Source organism: Salvia splendens, chromosome 8, assembly GCF_004379255.2.
Source record: "Salvia splendens isolate huo1 chromosome 8, SspV2, whole genome shotgun sequence".
Classification (NCBI taxonomy): domain Eukaryota; kingdom Viridiplantae; phylum Streptophyta; class Magnoliopsida; order Lamiales; family Lamiaceae; genus Salvia; species Salvia splendens.
This window is the reverse complement of record NC_056039.1, coordinates 16,887,804-16,905,999: the sequence shown is the minus strand read 5'-3', so window position 1 is coordinate 16,905,999 and position 18,196 is coordinate 16,887,804. Positions and strand designations below refer to the sequence as shown.

Sequence of the window (18,196 nt, the reverse complement as noted above, 5' to 3'; positions counted from 1 at the left end):
TTTTTACAAAGAAAAAAATTACATGCATCTATAAAATTGCAGTTACATTTTGCAATTCTATCAAATCTTAATCACACAAAAAGAAGCCAGCGTAAAAACATGCATACATACACACATTTCTTATTGGACAGAATTGAATCGATCTGAGAATTTTTTTGTGTTACAAACCGATGAAAAATCTAGCAAATCAGGAAGATAAAATCATTGGAAATTTGTGATCATGGAGGAGAAGGTGCCGAGGGTTAAACTCGGGTCGCAGGGTCTCCACGTTTCGAAGCAAGGGCTGGGCTGCATGGGCATGTCCTTTCTCTACGGCCCGCCCAAGCCCGAATCCGATATGATCAAGCTCATTCATCACGCCCTCAATTCCGGTGTCACGTTTCTCGACACCTCAGACAACTACGGCCCCCACACCAATGAAATCCTCATAGGCAAGGTAGCCATTTTCCTTTCTGTTTTTTCTTCTTATTTTCAGAATAATTTGCTAGCAATGTATGTTATGTTTCATGATTTTTACGTGAAAAGCATCCGCAAATGGATCTATAATTCTTCGCGAAATTTGCATCTCTTTCGTAATATTATATGGAGATCTAAAGCATTGTATGAATGATTGTTGTGCATTTAAAAGAATTTAAGGATTCAACATTTGATCAACCTAAACGAAAATCTGTGAATTATTCGCGTTGTGTGGTAATCGGTTTATAATAGGCAGACGACTCATTTTGTTGCGAAAATGGTGTAGGCCTTGAAAGGGGTGGCCAGAGAAAAAGTGCAAGTTGCTACAAAGTTTGGAATAACCACAAATGATGGGAATACCGAGATACGTGGCGACCCACAGTATGTGAGGTCAGCGTGTGAAGCGAGCCTGAACCGTCTTGGCATTGACTACATTGATCTCTACTATGCTCATAGGATTGATACGCGAGTTCCAATTGAAGTCACGGTTTGATCTCTTTATCCATTAGTCCTTTTGTGCCAAAGTGCATCATGTTATATAGTACTTGAATTTTGTACGTGCTTCATGTGTTTGTTGATGAATTATGCGGTCTTCTGCTATCATTGTCACGTTATTTCAAGATGGGAGAATTAAAGAAACTCGTTGAAGAAGGGAAGATAAAATACGTTGGTTTGTCTGAGGCCTCTGCTTCGACAATCAGGAGGGCTCACGCTGTTCATCCGTTAACTGCAATTCAGAACGAGTGGTCTTTGTGGTCGAGGGATTTGGAGGACGAAATAGTTGCCACGTGCAGGCAACAACTTCTCTTTCCGTCCCTTCATTTTTTTTTTGTAGAATGTAAGTCATATTAAATGTTCATTTTTACTTTTTTTCATGTCAATTTCAGAGAACTTGGTATTGGAATTGTTGCATACAGTCCACTCGGGCGGGGTTTCTTTTCCTCGGGTGTTCAGTTGATACATAGTTTACCAGAAGGCGACGTGCGAAAGGTTAGTCATAGCGTTAGTTAATCTTTCCCGGTAATTTTAAGGTAGGCTTGTAAAAGTAGAATCTGTATATCTTTGATCTTGCTTTGATTTATAAGATGTTAATGCATAATGTTTACTTCAATAGCTTAGTTTTCAGTTTCTGTGATATTCATCTTTATGATACTGACTTTTCTATTTAATGGAACAACTTATATTGGTGCATCATTCTTGTGTTGTAGAATCTCCCAAGGTTCCAGATAGAAAATATTGAAACAAACAAGGCGGTATTTGACAGGGTAACCGAAATGGCAGCACGGAAGGGTTGCACCCCATCTCGGCTGGCGTTGGCCTGGGTTCACCACCGAGGAGATGATGTGTGTCCCATACCTGGCACCACTCAGATCACAAACTTGAACCAAAACATAGGGGCTCTCTCAGTGAAACTAACTCAGCAAGACATGGCTGAACTCGAGTCCTATGTCTCAGCTGACGTCGTTAAGGGCGAAAGGCACGCTTTGATGGCTAGCACTTGGATCGCCTCTGAGACACCTCCACTCTCCTCTTGGAAAGCTGACTAGGCACACAATCAATTGAACTGATCTGTGGTGTTTTCTTCACTCTCCATGACTCAAAACAAGTAGACTATTTACATTTTTGTAGCCATCTATCTCTGTGTTAGAATAATGGTTGAATGTTGATGCAATGTGATTATTTCGATCATAAACTGTATCGAGACGAGGTCACGTGGCTCTTTAGTTCTACAAATGCAATTGATGTTCAATTCTTTAGTTCTACAATTGAAGCAAAGACTCTACTCATACAAGTTTCATGATGATCAGTTGGATGAGTTTAGTAAAAAATTGGGTAGCAAATGAGAATACACATATACTACTATATAGTTTAGTACATTTCCCAGTTTCACTCAGAAAGAGTCATATTTGCCTCTTTCTCCAAACAAGTACAACAAACTAAAGCTATTTACCACAAGAACACTACCTGTCTATATCAGCTGATACTTCGAATCTATGCTCCGGTGAGATGCTATCCCTTCACTCACTCTGGTAGAAACAGCATCAATGCCTTGGCGATTTTGGCCACAGCCGTTCGCCTTCCCATCACCAACAAGATAGTGCGTGAGGACTCTCTTCACTCCCATACCGCATCGCATAGGCTTGTGGCAACTCCCGACCAGTAAGGGCGTCCTCTCTCCTGTGGCCGGGTCAGGAGATTTGTTAGGTGTCCTGTGAGCTGATGAGAGCCTGTCCGACTGCTTGTTGATGTCGTCCACGTAGAGTAGATCCTCAATGCGTGCTGCAATGTTGAACGCCAAACTCTCCATGGCCCTCGAGTAGCTCTCCAAGATGGACTTCCCAACATCCTGAAGCGCGAAACAATACTATCAGAGACGAGTTTAAAGATGTGAGGTTGTTACAAATGGTGTGGACCTTGTTGTATTGTATTTTGGTGGCGTCTAGCGTAGTTTGTGTGAGTCCCGGGAATCGCTGCTTCAAGGATTGCAGGAGGGATTCGGCTCTTTCAGCGAGTAACTCACTCTTGTCGCCATACGCCACCAGATCTTTTACAATCACCCAAGATGACCTGGCAGCACAATGGCTCGGGTGAGGTGTGGATTTAGGGGACTGTTTTCTACGCCACACGTAGATTGCTGCCTCCACGCAGTTTGCCATATCCAGAGCAGCATGCTCGGATTCAAGATCGAGGCAGTCAAGCAAGCATTCTGAGGAGAAACGCTCTGAGGTAATGCAACGGTAGATGACCTCCCCAAGACAAGCTCGCCCTGTCTGAATTGCAACATCCAACGGAATTGATTTGGAATTTGATCACGATGTTTATTTTTTCGTTTTGTGAAAGGCTAATAACATAGGATAAAATATCAAACCTTTGGAAGAGTTTCCAAGTATGATTCTGGAACTTCCATATCAGCCAAAGTGCTGCTGTTGATGGCTGTAGAAGCTTTAAGAATCTGATTCACAGATTCAAGCTTGTGACTTAACAGCTTCCTCGCGGCCTCAGGCAAGCCACCGGGAGGAAGGCGTGGAACGGGCAGCCACCACTTGTCCTCCTGCCGTTTCTGGAAGGAGACCGTTCCATCAGCTTGTGGTGCAACTATACCTTGATCGACATACCAAAACACCGTCTTGGAAAATCCATCGAGTGTTTCCTAATACGGATGGATCAAATACATAAGAAAAATATTCGTAGCACAAACAACAACGACACAAACTTACAAGTAGCATGCTATCAAGCTTCTGAAGAGCTGGCAAATTAACATACAGATCTGATCTTGGTTGGCAACTCATAACCTGCAAAACACAGAAAATTGTCAAAACTCATTACTACAAAACAAACATTATCCACAACTCAGCTTCATCTACCTATCGAGTTGACATGATAACGACGATTACCTCAACTCTAGCTCCATTTGGAAGTATTTGCAAAGATGGTTTAAGTTCAACAATGTGATCAGTCACAGATAGAAGCCATTCCATCTCCCTTCGCCACAGCGATCTCTTATCCGAAGGCAATGGCTCCAATCTCCATAGTCGTCCAAACACCGAGGCTACACATGAAAATTGAACCAAATCAATGCAAGAAGAGGAGGGAGAGGCACAGAATTGCTATAAATATTACTACCACATAGATTAGTGATGGCATTCGAGATGGCGAGAGCAGAACAAACTCCTTGACCACTTCCTGACATATCTTCGCCAAGCAACAACTTCGCGAACTTCTCTTTCATCATCTCAATTTCTACTCAATTCATACAAATATCATCTGTTTGTTACAACAACAATAATGAAAGTCGAAGGGCGAAGAAGAATTATCATGAGAAGTCGGTCTGCTACCTCTCGACTCAGTCGTATCAGCATCTCCGTGCTCAGCTAAACTCTCCATTTGAAAAAAAAAACAACAAAAAAAGTTGCCAAAAGGTTTTGTTCAAGAAAAAGATGGGGTGAGATTGAAGTATTCTTATATTCAGGTATTGTGATCTTACTTTAGTGAATGTTCAACGTCTATTTTATGTGTTTGGATATGGATTGCTAAGGCCAGGCTACATTCCAAATTTTGGTAGTATATAATAATTTGACAGGCTCATGCTCACTCATATAATTTCTACATTAAAATCCATCCCTTTTCTGGAATTATTTCAAGTTCCATTTTGTTTTTTTGTTTTTTATAGTAATAAGTTGCAATGTTTAAATGAGTGAAGAATAGAATAGGTGAATTGTCTTTATTAATTTCGACAGAATTTGCCTATTTCTGGTGGGACAAATGGTTACTAAATCCCATCAGATTTTATAATAGTTAAGGTATTTATTATTGTGAATTTTCGGGGTATAAACATATAGTTTAATTCATATAAATAAATATTAATAAATAATCTAAATATACTTCTAAACTACAAGAGAATGTCGTCAAAAATAATTAATTATTAGGAGTCGAACCTATATGGAGACGATTTGGATGGAAAACTTCTAATAAAAGACTAAAAAGTGATAAAACTGAGATACGAACGATAATTAAAAAATAAAAAATAAAATGAATAAAAACAAGACAAATATATCACAAAAGATACAATAGTTACTCTTAACTTATCAGTTATCACCCCTACAATATGCATAATAGGCTTTAGATTAATTTTTGTTAAAGGTCAACACAAACATAACCTCATGGACTCTCCCCTTATTAGTTTTAGTCATATGATCTTTTTCCTAAGTTTGTTCCTCATTCGGAGTTAAAAAGAATAAAAAATAAATCCAAAACTATGTTACATGACACTTATGGATATATAACCAAAATAGAAAAGAATTGAATTGCTTGAAATTAGAAATTTATTATCAGGAGAAATAGAATTCGAAACAATTCCACAAGCTATGAGTAATTCAGAAAATTAGTCACATATAGCTTGATTAAACAATATACTGTACAAAATAAAAGTACCAAATTACTAGGTCAATCTTTTATTCAATGAGATAGTAATGTCTTTAATCCTCTCTTACGTGGATCCCTAAAATATTTTGTCTCGAGGATTTTAGAATTAAAGAAAAGATAAGAGATCAATCCATAATTATGAGCCTAATGGATATTTTTATAGGTGTAGAGAAAGATCGAGATATGATAAAATTTAAATCATGTAAAGTATATTGAGGAAGAGATTGGGCTTAAAAAGGACTAAATATCGTATCAGGAATCACTCGATAAAGTTAGAGGACGACTGAATTCTTATACTACTTGTTTCACTATTGTACTTCTCTGGCTTGAACTCTTATATTCCAACCGTTCCATCTTAATTGATTGACTGTTTTTCATCAAACTTCGTATGAATTGGTTAAATTCATTGTACACCAAACTTTTTTATTGGTATGCATATGGATTTGGCAATTTATACAATGTATATTAGACTATGTTTAATAGGGTACACCTATGATATGAAACATTTCATACAAAATTAAAAATATGATATGTATTGAGTCAAGTCAAACCATGCATACCATCGAGGTTTAATATGATGATCTCGAGCGGCGACATTGATTTTTCAACGGAAGGACGCCGACTTCCGTCTATTCTATGGATGACTTTCAAAAGCATTGACAGAGAAATAAGATGGAGAAATCAAAGAAATAAAAAGGCAGCAAGATTGATGAATAAAGAAGGGGTTAAAAAGGGAGCAAGATTGATGAATAAAAAGGAAGCAAGATTGAATAATAATAATAATAATAATAATAATAATAATAATAAGGGAGCTTGATGAAATAAAAGGCTCAATTTGGTCCTTAACATATTACGATTTATTGATTTTAGTCCAAAACATTATCTTTTGAATTATTCGGTCTCTCACAAATAAAAACCGATCACATTTGGTCCGAATTGGACGGAACCGTTAAAAGTTAACGGTCAACGAATCTTAAATCGATTTTGACCGGATTAAGTTAATAATTATGTTTTATTAATGCCTAATACTTAATTAATCCAAAACTAAAAAATTATAATTCCCCCTGGCCCACGCCACCTGCAGCCTCCCCCTCTTCACCCACAGCTTCGGCAACACCTACAATCTCCCCCCGCTGCCGCTAACTACTCTTCCCCCCTCGACTGCACCTGGTCCAACCGTCCTCCAATTCTCCGACGCCTCCAATGGCTCACAATACGACCGCATCTCCGCAGTCTGGCTCATCGGCACCGAGCTCCTCCGCACCAGCACCCCCGAGCCCACCCCTCACGGAATCTCCTGGACCTTCCGCAAAGACATCACCCGCTACTCCTCCCTCCTCCGCCGCTCCAACCTCACCCTCTTCGTCATGCTCGAGAACATCGTCGACGACACATACACCGGCATCTTCTAGGTCAACATCACCTTCCTCTTCTACAACATCAGAAAATCCTCAATCTCAAGCCCTAGAAAACTCATACGCAATTTTCCCACTGCGTCGCTGGAATTGAACCAAATCCCCGCCGATTTGATCATCCCAGTGTCGGCCGCAGGGGAGGAAGGGTTCTGGTTCAGAATCCAGAGCGAGAACGACGCCGTTTCCAGGGAGATTCAAATCCCTAGCAACACATACAGAGCAGTGATCGAGGTCTATCTCTCCGCCCACAACGACGACGAATTCTGGTACTCAAACCCCCCAAATTACTACATCAAGAGGAACGGAGTAGGTCCATTCTGGTCCAATTATGGTTGATAATAAAAACTGTAATATCTCGGTGTCTACCGCGAGGTTCTCGTCAAGCTTAAAATATTAACTTAAAATTTTTAATTTTTAGTTTTTAGTTATTAAATATTAGACATTAATAAAACATAATTATTAAGTTAATCCGGTTAAAATCGAATTAAGATTCGTTGACCGTTAACTTTTAAAGGTTTCGTCAAATTCGGACCAAATGTTACCCGTTTTTATTTGTGAGGGACCGAATAATTCAAAAGATAATGTTTTGGACCAAAATCAATAAATCGCAATATGTTAAGGACCAAAATGGGCCTTTAGTCTAGAAAAAATTATTACGTCAATTTAGATTTTTATCATATATCTTAAATATGATGAAAAAATATAAATCCCTTTATACATTATATCTCATTTTGTCATTTTGAGATGCCCATAATTTAAAGTCTCTATTTGTTTTTCCACATTTTGGTAGGTGGACCCACAATTGAATTAAATCATTACACTGACATTATATTTATAACACCATATAAAAGTGGACTCCTCAATTTGTCAACTCATTTTCCATTTTTCTTTATAAAAGTTAAGCAATTTTTTCAAATTCGTGCCGAATCAAAATAAGACTATAAATAACAGATACCGTGAACGAAGGCATGAATTCTTAGTAAAAGAGACAATTAGTGGAATGTTAATACAAAAAACTCTAATCTAAATTACAGTGCTACATATATGTGTGGTGAAATATGAGTAGGGGTATCTGCCCCTTCTAGTTTTATGCTAGCAGATTGGAAGAGTATCAATTTTTAATTTGTAAGAGTGATTGAATATTTTGTTTTTTGTCAAAAAAGAAAATGACTCAACTTTATTGGAACATCTCAAAAAGAAATACGACTCAATTTAGTTGGGAAGGATGGAGTATTAAATTTTCCACCAAATTCAATTTTGATCAAAGAGTGAACTACCTCAAAAGTCCATAACGTTTCCGTTTGTGAGACTGTAGGTCCCTAACAAAAAAAATATCGCTGCAAGACTCTAACCTTAAACATAATCATATATCTTGTATCTGTAGCCAATTTTCGGACGAAAAAGCCCAAATGGCTTGAAGGGCATTTTAGTCAAATGTCCACCAACCTGCACACCTACTCTGCGCACACCTATACTCACCTGCAGACCCTACGTAGACTTTTGTCAAATCTTACTTGATATTTCTCGTGTTGTATATTTCAAGGGTCAATTTATTTCTCTCACTTCAATTCATTTATCTCAATTTTGAAGGGGGTTTTGCTTCTTATTCTCTCTCTTTTTTTGAGTGTGCTTCAATCATCCCTATCGCTGCAGCGGAGATCGGCGGCTGCGATTGGAGGCGCTGCCATGGCCAACGACGGACCCAATCGGCCGACCCCACTGCAGGTCCGTGAGTACCGCTGTGAAGCTCCATCATCCGTCACCAACCGAGGGCAATTCCGCCTCCCGACCCCACGAAAAGCAGCTTCCTCTCCACTGAAGAGAAATGAGGAGGGGAAACAAAAAGGAGAGGAAAGAAATACAGAGAAAGTATTACTCCTGTGTAAGTGAGGTGATGACGAAGAATGAAATTGAGAAGAAAGTTAAATTAAAAAAGAGAGCTTCACGAGAAAGAGATTATGGGTGGAATAAGGGTAATGAGAATTGGGGAAGAAGATAGGGTGCCGTTGTTTCAGTATACCAAGAGATTACTTTAATATATGTTAACTAATTAATACTCCTATATTTAATATGTGCAATTTTAATTGAATTTATTTTACTTTTAACTTTATATTTTAGTTGTAGTTAAATAATAATAATATATGTAAAAAAACTTGACCAAATAATTAAATAATTAAATAATAGTGTGCTACAAATTGAACAAAAACATATTTTGAACAATAAAACAATAAAATAAGTGCACAAGATATCATGACGTGCCGTCACGGTAGATTCTATGTGATATGACCAAAATGCCCTTTTAGTACTGAATGGTCTTTTAGTAAGAAAAAACAAGATATGTGATTATATTTAAGGTTAGAGTCTTCCGGTGATATTTTTTTTAAGGACCTGCAGTGTCACAAACGAAAACGTTAGTGGCTTTTGAGATAGTTCACTCTTGATCAAATTTAGTCTCATATGACTCATCAGGATGTTTATGTCATCTGATATCCCGTTCCTTTAAACAATGGAGTTTATAGGATAGACTTATAATAAAAATACACAAATTTCAATTCGCCGAAAATTTTTATTGTAGGAAATTTAAAGTTTATGTATTTTCTCCCGACATTTAAAGTTCATGGTAAAAACTTAAATTGACTAAAAAATAATGTATTTTTCACCATTAACCCAATTAAGAAGCGACAAAAATCAAAGGTTGATACCAAGTACTTCATCCGTCTCAACTAAGATGACTCACTTTCCTTTTTAGTTAGTCCTAACCAAGATGCCACATTTTTATTTTTGATAACTTTCTCTTCCCAATTAATGCACCCACCACTTTTTTCTTTTTCCCAATTAAATATTCAACTCTCTCTCTCTCCCTCCATTTGATACTTACACCTACTTTTTCTCTCTTCAATTAATCACATTAACCAACAACTCATAAAATCCCATGTCGACTAAGAAACATGTCATCTTAGCCGGGACGGAGAAAGTATTTTTATTTAAAAATATTTTTTTTACCATACACATATATCCACATTTCTAGCTTAAGTGAGTCATATTTTTCTCGGTATGTCTAAAGTTAATCGAGTCAACTATTTTTTTCAAATCTTATCATTTTAATCTCTTTTGTTGTGTAATTTATATTTCCTCTATCTCATTAAAAATGAAACGTTTATCTTTTTAGTCTGTCTTATAAAAAATGAAACTTTTTTTTTAAATGAAAATAACACCATCTTAATTTTTTCATTTTTTTCTTTATTCTCTTCTTATTAACTCACACAACAATACTACATAAAATCTCGTGTTGAAAAATAAATATTTCATTTTTAATGGAACGTTATTATATTTTAATTTAACCAAAAGATGTACTATTTAGGTTAGGTGTATGATCAAATACTAACTTTTTACGATAATAACTAATAACTAAATATGAATTTTGTATGTTAAAAATATCAACACAAAGACATAAATTTATCAATCTTCTTGTGTTGATAAACTTATGTCTTGTGTTGATATTTAAATTTACATGTTGTATTGATATAATTATGTCTTTGTGTTGATAATTTTAATACATAGGATGGAGAGTTATTAGTTATTAGAGCATCCACAATGGGGCGCCCTATCCTCCGCCACATCAACATTTTATTCTTCATCCCATTCACCTGGAGTGGGACGTCCTATAACCCGCCCTATAACTTTAACTCCTATTTAGTATTTGTTTTTATTTTATTTTTTATGTTTGCAAATATATCAATTAGCAAGAATAAATATAAAAACACCACAAATTAAAGGCAAATCCTATTGTCAACATTTATTTTTTACTATATTTTATGCTTGCAAATATGAAAAATCGTCGGGATTCATTATTGAATTTAGAGAGAAATTGAGATGGGGAAGAGAGTGGAGTGAAAGGTGTGAAATGAAAAAAATTGTGATATATATAGAAGAAAATAAAAAAAATTAAAAAAATTAAAAAATGTGTGCATCGTCCGGACTTATCCTCCTTACCCCGCAATGGGGCGGAGGATAGGACGGAGGATGCAAAAATTGGTTCATCGTCCGCAGATGCTTAGGGCGTGGAGGAAGGAAATCGCATAGTCCACAGAGCTACAATGAAGGACGATGGAGCGGACGATGTATAGGGTGGACTATCGTCCGCCCCATTATGGATGCTTTTACGGTAAAATAGTTAGCACAGTAATGCAACCCCTTTTAGGTTATTCTTATAATTTTATTCTCTTTCAATTTAACCATGGGAATTCCACTTTCTTTAATTGTGTTCCTAATAAATAATCATTTAAGTAAGTGGTCCCACCCCGCACATTCAACGCCGTTTACCCAATTTGCCAACGCCAAAATGAAACTTGTGTTTACAGCAAAAGGGAGCAACAGAATCTCAATCAATTATCAGTCTCCTTCTCTTCTCTTCGGCGGGCCCATTCCTCCTTTGTCTCTGTTTTATTCTCACCAATAAAGACACCATTTTTAGGGACAGTGCTGCTGCCAATCAAACGCCTGTCCCTTCCCCCCCCCCCCCCCCTTTTCCACTGTCGTGTGGTTCCCCTTTCCTTCGCAGAATAAACACAGATATTATTTCTGAATCTTCGCCACAGATGCAGGTATTTCATTCCATTTGGTGTGGTGCGATTCGCTTCATGTCGATTGTATTTGCGATGATTCTTTGTTGCTTGTATTGTAATCGTATTGTATTCGATTTTTCCCCCTTGTAGTGTTATCTGGCCTAGGTTTATTGTGTAGAAATGCTTTGTTTGTTGGTTATCGTTATCGCAGCATTGACTTTTGTGGTGTGTTTGTAACGAAGACTCTCTGATCACCTATAGGAGTATGATTATTTAGTGATAGTTCTAGATTTGATAGTCTCAAGTTGGTCAGTATTTGCGGATGATTAGCTTGATGTAAAACTTTTTGACAAAATATGTGAAAAGATGTTTGTATTGATGCAAAGGTGTGTTTGTGTATTCTTGTGATGGGTGGATTTTTTAAACTTTTAATCAGTACTGATGTTTGTTTTTTGTGTAAATCCTACCAAATCAAACAAAGGAAATACTTTATATACTACCTCCGTCTTTGAAAAATAGAAAATTTTGAAACGGCACGGGTTTTAATGCACAATTGGTAAAGTAAGAGAGAAGAATTGGTAAAGTAAGCGAGAGGGGGAGAAAAAATGAGTAAAGTAAGAGAGAGGGGGAGAAAAAATGAGTAAAGTAAGAGAGAGGAAGGGAAAAAGTAGTGGAAATAGAGGTAGTGGATTGTGGGGTCCACTTCGTAAAATAGTAAGTTTAGAAAGTTTCTATTTTTAAGAGATGGAGGTAGTACTTCTAAAAAGCATTTTTGATTTTACTGTGATAGCATGGCTGGCTTGTGACTTATGTATTATTAAATGATGTTTAAATTTGTCCATAGTAGTCACACAGTGATTGACTGAACATTGGTCTAATTCCCATCGTAGGTTCTGCGTTAAACACAAAAAGCATTGTTCATTTTCCTGAGATCTTTGCTTGATAATGTGGAGTTCGATAATTTGTGCATTCGTGTTAGCATGGAAATATAGGTCAATCAAGATTCTAGGAAAATCTGATTTTCTTAGGCTTTCGCAGATATTGCTGAGATCAATATTGTCTGCTTTGATTGACAACTAAATAAGATACCGAAGGATGTGGTCAATTCCTCATTTCATGAACAAACTATTGAAGGCGGTTGAAGAAAATCTTGATGAGTATGCTGAAAATCACTTTAACTTTGTCGATTCGTACACCATCCAGCAGCCGCCAAACAACCAGAGCAGAAGTTCAGTCTCGTCCTACTTTGTTGATGTAAGTCTTGCTTCTTTCCTGTTATCTATGCATTTGACACACTCTATTTCTTAATGTGTTGCTGCCATCAGGTCACATTTTTCTATATGTATTTCTGTATTTTTGTTTAGTGGTATATTAATATATTTCTCTATAATTTAAATTTTGTCCGTTGCTTTAGGTACCTCACATAAATCAGGAAAGCACATGGGATTGTGGTCTTGCTTGCGTTCTTATGGTTTTGCAAGTTGTTGGTGTATATAACTGTACTATTCAAGACCTAGTAGAGCTATGTTGTACTACAAGGTACTTTCTCTTATAATGTTTAATCCCATATTCATCTCTGTGTTAAGACTTCTTGATATGCTTCAAGAAAACAGATCATGTTTAAAGAAGTTCACCAGTTATATTGAATGCATGCACCTCCTACCAGTAGACTTGAATATTTTTTGCACGCAGTAGTCAGTATGTCTGAAAGTACTATAGACCAGCAGATTTGTTATGTACTTTGTTATGTTGGATACATGAAGCTGTGTGGATAGAGTTAATTGAGTAATTTTATTATTAGTCCTTCATTGTATGGACTTCCATTTTGGCATTGTTCGATAATCAGGGTAAATCCTGGTTTACACTTTTACTAAAAACTTATATAAGCAGAAAATAGAGGTTATGTTGAAATACACTAGTATTATTCTCTGGTAGGTTTCAAATTCAATATTTTAATATATTCATCTATTCTGGTGTAAAGAAGGGAAATGGCTTATAAGGCTTTCTTATACTCTCAAGTCAAATGGTTTAGTATTTGAAGAGTTTTTCTGTGCTAGCAGTAGCAAAACAGCAAATCAATTGCTGTGGATGGATTGTCAGTGAGAATTATAATTGATTTCATACCACCTTGACTTTTAACGCTCTTGCAGAAACACAAAACTGGGCTTTTAGTTTATTCACTTCCAGTATGATTATAATTGCACTAAGCCTTAAATGCTGACAAGCTCATGAATGCGGCAACAGAATGTGCTCATCAAGCATCACTAGGAGATCTGATATATGGGACAAGAACCACTTTCTTGGAGATGTAATTAGATCATACGGATCTCATGTATGCCTGGCTGGAGCTGGAAATTTATATAGTCATAATCTAGAGCACTCTGGCAAGCAATATGATAGAGAAGATGGGCTGCCGAACTGGAAAATAGGTAGAGAATGGAGAAAAGAGAAAAAACAGGAAACTAACAATTGAATAAAGCAACAAATAAAGTATAAATTCTCCTCCGAAGAGGCCACATCAACACACTAAACTCAAACTGTATTTCTTGACCATTAAAACTAAGAGCATATGGCCTATTTGTAATAAGATACTGACAGGCTCCCAACTGAAATAAAACTCCTAACTTGACTCTAAAAGATAAAACCTATCTCCAACAACTAAACGATAATGCTGGGAATAGAATAAGGGATGGTTTCTATCAGGAACTAACGAACTAGGGAATATTCTCTATCACAATAATCAGGGGTCTGTTTTATTTTCACTTTCGTGCCATACTAATGTCTTGTACCTGCAACTTTCCAGATTTATTTTTCCTTCTATATTAGTCATCATTTACCAACCAGTATGAGCTTTGTCATCTTTTTCTTTCATTGTCATCATGCGATAAATATGATCTGATAGCCTACTATACTTGTGTTTCAGTATTTGGACTGTAGATTTGGCATATTTGCTGCAGAAGTTTTCTTTAAGCTTTACATATTGCACAGTTACAATAGGAGCTAATCCAGACTTTTCTGTCGAGACATATTACAAGGTAACTTTTCTTCTCATTAAAGAACTGTACATGTGAAGTTAAGCTGGATCCAGAACAGCCTTTTAGCTTGATTCTGGAATCTCTTTCAATGTTAAAGACATCATTTTGCAGGACCAACTGCCAAATGACCTTAGACGAGTAAATATGCTTTTCCAGGAAGCTCGTGAATCTGGAATCAGTATAGAGGTACAATCTGTTCATCCGAGTTAATAATTAATGCTAATATTCATGAAGATCTATTCAGAACTGTCTCTAGGTCTTGGATCATGTATTCATGTTATGGAATATAATAAAGTTTGTTTATTAAGTAAGCATGCACCAGGCCCGTTGAGCATCACTTCCATGTTAAGCAAAATATTTTTTTCTCTCATATTAATCTATTTTTTAGGAGACCTTTTTCCTAGTTTTTCCTCTTAAAGCCTAGTTCCCAACATCATTTTTTGTATAGCTCTTCATTCCCAATAGTCCATCACGTTGTTTAGAATTGATCCCAAGAGACTTTTCTCACTTTCTCCCTCTAAAAAATTTGTGGGCCATCCTTTCTACAGTTTCTCCTCTTATTGCATATCCTTGTTTCTGAATTCTATCTTGTTATATTTCCATATCATGTACGCTCTATCTATTTACATGCTAAATGAGTCAGGAAGGTTTAGCTTTAATTTTTGCTTTTTACGCACTCTCCGTTCTATAAGTGACACAAACGCGCATCTCCTACAGTGCAGATCAGTTAGTGCGAAAGAAATTTCTGACTTTATGTTGTCTGGAAAGTATGTCGCTATTGCTTTAGTCGATCAGCAAAAATTAAGGTATGTTGTACTTTTATCTGTTCAAATGATTGAATGAATGATCAACCATATTGGTCTATTATTTATTTCGTTATCCAGCTAAACAAACCAACTTTCTCTCTTTCATTCGTGCCAGTATTTTTCATAGTAGTTCATCTAATTTCTAATATTTTCTCAAAACTCAAAGCTTAAACCACTAAAAATATTTCCAAACATAACTGTAGCCATTTTCATTCTTCAGTTTCCAAAAATTTGGTTAATCATTGCTTTCATCAGGTGTTTCATATCTTCAAGTTCACTTGGAGATCCATCAGAAGTCAGTAATACTACTTTCTGCTGATGTTTTATCATTTGTGTGTGCATCCGAAATTTTCATCGATTCCAAACTGTAGGTTTTAACTTTCATCTTTCATTGCAGCAGTCAGTCTCAGCTTGAGGATATTTGTGTCTCAGAATACTATAGTGGAGGCCCCAGCTACACCGGTAAGAAAGATGCAATCTCAAATATAGTTATACTTACATTGCCTTTGCTTATTGTTGAACATGTTGACTGCACAGAACTATAGTATAATGCCCCATCCTACAGTGGTGGTTCATTTCACATTAAATACCCATTATAGGTTTAGTAAATATAATAATTTCAGTTATATACTCAATACTATAATCTCCTTGATACAATATGGTGATAGTCTCTCCAGGTTTTCGACTATTATATTTTCTCAATGACTGACTTAGACTATGGCCCTGCAGGTCACTATGTTGTTATTTGTGGCTATGATGCTGCTACAGATGAGTTTGAGATTCGAGATCCTGCCAGCTCAAGGTTTCGACTGTTCCTACTCTTCTTTGAAATTCATTATTTGCATTTTTTTTATGTCGTAACGTAAAGCTTGTGAGCTAAACTGAATATCTTGTTTTTGTGGCAGTAAGCATGAGAGGGTTCCTTCATGGTGCCTTGAACAGGCTCACAAATCCTTTGGTACTGATGAGGATTTTCTGCTGGTAAATTTATATGTGAATTTATATGGTCATACTTTTGGCATCTGCTATGCTTCCAATATATTAGTCTCCTTGCTGCCTTTCAACAGAAGTAATCATGCGGCCATGGTTTCCCACTCCCTGCATCCCTCAAAAATATGAACTTTTTGAAGGGGCACGAGTTTTAATGCTCAATTGGTAAAATAAGAGAGATAGAACGGAAAAGTGATTGAAGTATTATTAGTGTAGAATGGGTCCCACGGAAAAAATTGAAATAGTTCTTGAGCGATGGAGGGCGTATTAGGTAAAACAGAGGTAACCAGGAAAGGGGTTCCTGTTTCAAGATTACATGCTTGTTTATTATGTGTTATGGAGCGCAAGTTAGCTTACTCGTTGTGCAGATTTCTGTCGAGAAGGGAGGAGCTCAAGGCAACCCTTTAGGAATCTTTTCATTGTAATTGGTGGAGATGGGAGTTTCATGGCGTATATAACTAACTGTAAGGCCGTTGTCTGAAGAAAATGTTGATTGTTTCAACCACTCTTTGGTTGATAACATAACATGCTTACTTAATCTCCTGCGCATTTTAGGCATTTCTTTTATCTCTACAGGTTTGTAATTATAAATAATCCAAAGTATTATGTACTAAAATGCTGTAATGTATCTGTAGTTATGAAAATGATTCAATTCTTGGTCTCTTTGTTGATCTCTTTTATATCGAAATATTTCCTCTACTCATTTATAAATATTCTATTCAATCCATTATTTTTTCACTCATTATGATATCTCTCCTACATCTTATCTCTAATTTTATGGGCAAATAGATATAAATTTAAAGTCTACATTCAGACTATGGCTTGATCAACTCTCGCACAACCATTTTTTAGTCTCGTTTTATGAGTTTTCCATCCGAATTACCACATATTTACCATTTTTTAGTTTTTATGAGTTTTCATCCCTACTGTCCTATTGCATAACATGTTTGTTCTTTTACAAATAGTGATATTTTTATGATATTACTTGTCTGTGATTATATGCGATTATATACCCTAAAATTTACAATACTCCTTTATAAGCAAATTCTTTGTCACTCAACCTATAATATAATAAAAGAATTGCACATCAATTGTATTCACATTCAATTTAAAGCAAAATTTTCTCCATCAATAATTCTTCGTGTTGTTTATTTCTATTTGCAATTTTTTGTTGTTTTTATGATAATTAAAAATTATGAAAGACTAAAGGTTATTTTGTCCTAAATATATGCCGATTTTACGATTTTGGTCTAGAACATTATCTTTAAAATTATTGCATCCTGAACAAATGAAAATAGTTTGGATTTAGTCCATTTTTGGCAAAGCCGTAAAAAATTGACCATCAATGCCAGTTAAGCATGTTTTGACTAAATTAACAACTTCTAATTAAAATATTTAATTTACCAAAAAATGAAATATATTTAGTACACATGTCACTTTCAATGACAATTGGTAATTCTTAAATATCTCAAAAACTTTAAATTTTTTACAACTTTCTTGATTCAAATAATTTTTCGCATATCATATATCAAATTAAATGTTATTTTATGAGTAATCCAAAATCACGATTGCATATGTACGGACGAAGAAATTTGCATGAAAAAATTATACTCCATCCGTCCACAAAAAAATAGACAAGTTTTACTATTTTTTGCCTTCCACCAAAATTAGACTAATTAAATGAAAAGTTTTAAACCAATACTAAGCATACACATCATTCAAAATGTAGATCCCACAATCCACTAAAACTATTTTCATCACATGTGCCCTCCATATCTCTTACTATACCAATTATACATTAAAACCCGTGTTATTTTACAACTTTGTCTATTTTTTGGTGGACAAGGGGAGTAATTTAATTTGTAAATATCTATAATGACCTATAATATGATGCTCTTCAGTGCATTGTATAATGACTTTTAATCTTTAATTGTGTCACCGAATTTGCAAGTTTCTTTTAATGCAAGTATTTTCGTATAATTTCATTAGAATTCTTAAAAAATTAC

At 35.8% G+C, this 18,196-nt stretch overlaps 3 protein-coding genes across 8 annotated transcripts; 2 read left to right on the top strand and 1 right to left on the bottom strand.

Moving 5' to 3' along the window:
* Positions 1–220: 220 nt before the first annotated feature.
* Positions 221–2,076, top strand: LOC121743793 (probable aldo-keto reductase 2). The gene is made up of 5 exons (XM_042137163.1): positions 221–436; positions 743–943; positions 1,078–1,250; positions 1,344–1,446; positions 1,665–2,076. Exons 1-5 carry the CDS (start codon positions 221–223, stop codon positions 2,001–2,003), a joined length of 1,032 nt encoding a protein of 343 aa, XP_041993097.1. The 3' UTR covers positions 2,004–2,076.
* Positions 2,077–2,425: 349 nt separating this feature from the next.
* LOC121745846 (rop guanine nucleotide exchange factor 5-like) lies at positions 2,426–4,411 on the bottom strand. The gene is made up of 7 exons (XM_042139794.1): positions 4,293–4,411; positions 4,081–4,197; positions 3,852–4,006; positions 3,675–3,749; positions 3,326–3,607; positions 2,871–3,227; positions 2,426–2,803 (listed from the first exon to the last, which is right to left on the bottom strand). The coding sequence occupies exons 1-7, from the start codon at positions 4,339–4,341 to the stop codon at positions 2,426–2,428; spliced, it is 1,413 nt and encodes a 470-aa protein (XP_041995728.1). The 5' UTR covers positions 4,342–4,411.
* A 6,740-nt stretch (positions 4,412–11,151) lies between these two features.
* On the top strand, positions 11,152–16,851 carry LOC121745476 (guanylyl cyclase 1-like). Of its 6 annotated transcripts, none has more exons than XM_042139404.1 (10): positions 11,152–11,398; positions 12,398–12,613; positions 12,774–12,898; positions 14,283–14,394; positions 14,506–14,580; positions 15,112–15,200; positions 15,598–15,662; positions 15,930–16,002; positions 16,106–16,181; positions 16,559–16,851. In XM_042139404.1, the coding sequence occupies exons 2-10, from the start codon at positions 12,455–12,457 to the stop codon at positions 16,613–16,615; spliced, it is 831 nt and encodes a 276-aa protein (XP_041995338.1). In that variant the 5' UTR covers positions 11,152–11,398; positions 12,398–12,454; the 3' UTR covers positions 16,616–16,851. The 6 variants fall into 6 exon arrangements, with proteins under 6 accessions (XP_041995338.1, XP_041995339.1, XP_041995340.1 ...); XM_042139405.1 differs by having other exon boundaries at positions 11,153–11,398; positions 15,601–15,662; XM_042139406.1 differs by having other exon boundaries at positions 11,153–11,398; positions 16,268–16,851.
* The last annotated feature ends 1,345 nt before the right edge of the window (positions 16,852–18,196 follow it).